Source organism: Pteropus vampyrus, unplaced genomic scaffold (genome assembly GCF_000151845.1).
Source record: "Pteropus vampyrus isolate Shadow unplaced genomic scaffold, Pvam_2.0 Scaffold228, whole genome shotgun sequence".
Lineage (NCBI taxonomy): Eukaryota > Metazoa > Chordata > Mammalia > Chiroptera > Pteropodidae > Pteropus > Pteropus vampyrus.
In genome coordinates this window covers 911,240-913,264 of record NW_011889009.1, presented here as the reverse complement: position 1 = coordinate 913,264, position 2,025 = coordinate 911,240, and the positions used below count along the sequence as shown (strand labels likewise).

The window sequence follows — 2,025 nt, the reverse complement described above, 5'->3', positions numbered from 1 at the left end:
CTGTGTCCACAGGCATGAAGACTACATTAGTCTTGTGTCCGTTGCTATCGGAGCTCGTGGGTGACCAGGTGACTGGCAGTGAGCAGCAGTATTTTGAAAAGAACCTTCTGAGCAGCAGGTGTCAACAGGGGGCTTAAAATGCTCAGTGAGCCATGTTGTAAACAGAGGTGCTGTCACCCAGGCTTCGTTGTTCCATTTACAGAGCCCAGGCAGAGATTTGTCAGGATTCTAAGGGACCCGAGGATTTTCAGAATGGCAAATGAACACCGGCTTCAGCTTAAAGTCACCAGCTGCGCGAGCCCCTGCCAGGAGAGTCAGCCTGTCCTCTGAAGCTCTGAAGCCGGGCACGGACTTCTCTCTGGCTACGAATGTCCCAGGTGGCATCTTCCAGCGCAAGGCTGCGTCGTCCGCATGGGAAATCTGTCGTTTGGTGGAGCCGCCTTCATCCACGGCCTTAGCCAGACCTTCTGGAAAACCTGCTGCTCCCCCGGACTTCCGTTACGGAGCCGGCTTCTTTCCAACTCAGCCCCGGTGACGCAGCCTCTGCCCGCTTCAGACTCTTCCGCGGCGTCCTCAGCCTCGGCCTCCTTGGAACTGAAGAGAGCCGGGGCCTCGCTCTGGACAAGGCGGTGGCCTACGGGACCGTTGTGACTGGTTCCGTCTTCTGTCCGGGCCACTGGACCCTTCTCCGCATCAGCAGTCGGCCGTCCCGCGTCCTCTTCAGTCGTGCGATCACCGAGGAGCGCTCTCAATTTCCTCCGGGAACTTCTCTGCGTTCGCCACGTGGCTTCTGGCGCGCGAGGCCCCGCTGCCCGCCTGTCTCGGCTTCCCGCGGCCGCGCTGAGCGTGGCCACCCTGGCTTTTGAGTCCAGGTGAGAGACGGCGACTCTTCCTGTCACTCGAACACCTGGAGGCTGCCGCAGTGTTATTCTCTGGCCTGACTTCAGCACTGTCATTGTCCCAGGCACCAGGGAGGACCCAGGAGAGGAGAGACGGGGGAACGGCCAGTCGGTGGAACAGTCAGAACACACACATTTATCGACTAAGTGCACTGTCTTCTGCGGACACAGTCCACGGCACCCCAAAACACTCAGAGCGACACTGAAGATCACTGATCACATTTTATAAATTAGTATAAAACGAAAGTTCCAGTTTGAAAATCTCCTTTTGACAAATTTGAGAGCGGCAAACACTACCTTTCCATGCTTATCATTAATTCCGATTGTTGAACTACTTTGTTCTTTAAGCTGCTCGTGATTTGTAAGTGCTGGGAACCCATCCCTGGTCGGTATTTCAGGAGAGGTTTATGTAAATGGACTAGCTCTGCAGGTCGGGCGCTTCGTACCTGCCCGCTACAGGCTGCAGCTGTGACCGAAACAGCACAACTTGGCCAAAGCGAGTGAGATGGCGTAGCAGGTGAGCCGTGTGCGGCTCCTTCCCCGGCGCCAGCTCTCAGAAAGGGTGTCGTTTTAGGGAATTTTCTAGGACTAGAACTGTGAACGCAGCAGCAGATGTTTTGTTAGAATAAATACATGATGTGGTTTTCAGTGACATGGTGCCTGCAGGCTCAGCTGAGGGACAGAGCCATCTTTCAGCCACCCTGACACATCTCATCAGAACTGAAGCCGAAATTCTGACACGCGCGTGCGCACACACACACACACGCACACACACACCCGCCTCTCCACGCCATGACCAGGCAGTAAGTAAAAGGCAGACGTAGAAAGTCCTCAGGCTACGTGGCGAGAATAGTTCATAACTGGCCTCATTTTTGCTACTAACTTTGTCCCTTCCTATAGCTTTGAATTGACGCACGTCATGAGCATCCCACGTCAATAGCTGATACTTTGATCCACATGGTAAACAGCTGCGCTTATCCATTGACAATCCATAAAGCTTAGTACATTCGTAATTACAGATGAAACGTATTTCTAGAAAACAGTGCTGTTTTCTAATTGCTTTAGATAATGTGGAGAGCCATTGTAAAAACCTTGTAGAATGGAGGGTACTTCCCACCCCGCTACT

The 2,025-nt window shown here is 53.3% G+C and overlaps 1 protein-coding gene across 1 annotated transcript in view; it reads left to right on the top strand.

Moving 5' to 3' along the window:
* The window catches only part of NETO2 (neuropilin and tolloid like 2), a 26,202-nt gene that overhangs the window by 17,548 nt on the left and 6,629 nt on the right, over positions 1–2,025 (top strand). The window contains 2 exon segments of the mRNA XM_023519649.1: positions 527–726; positions 965–1,019. Coding sequence (XP_023375417.1) covers positions 527–726; positions 965–1,019 — 255 coding nt within the window.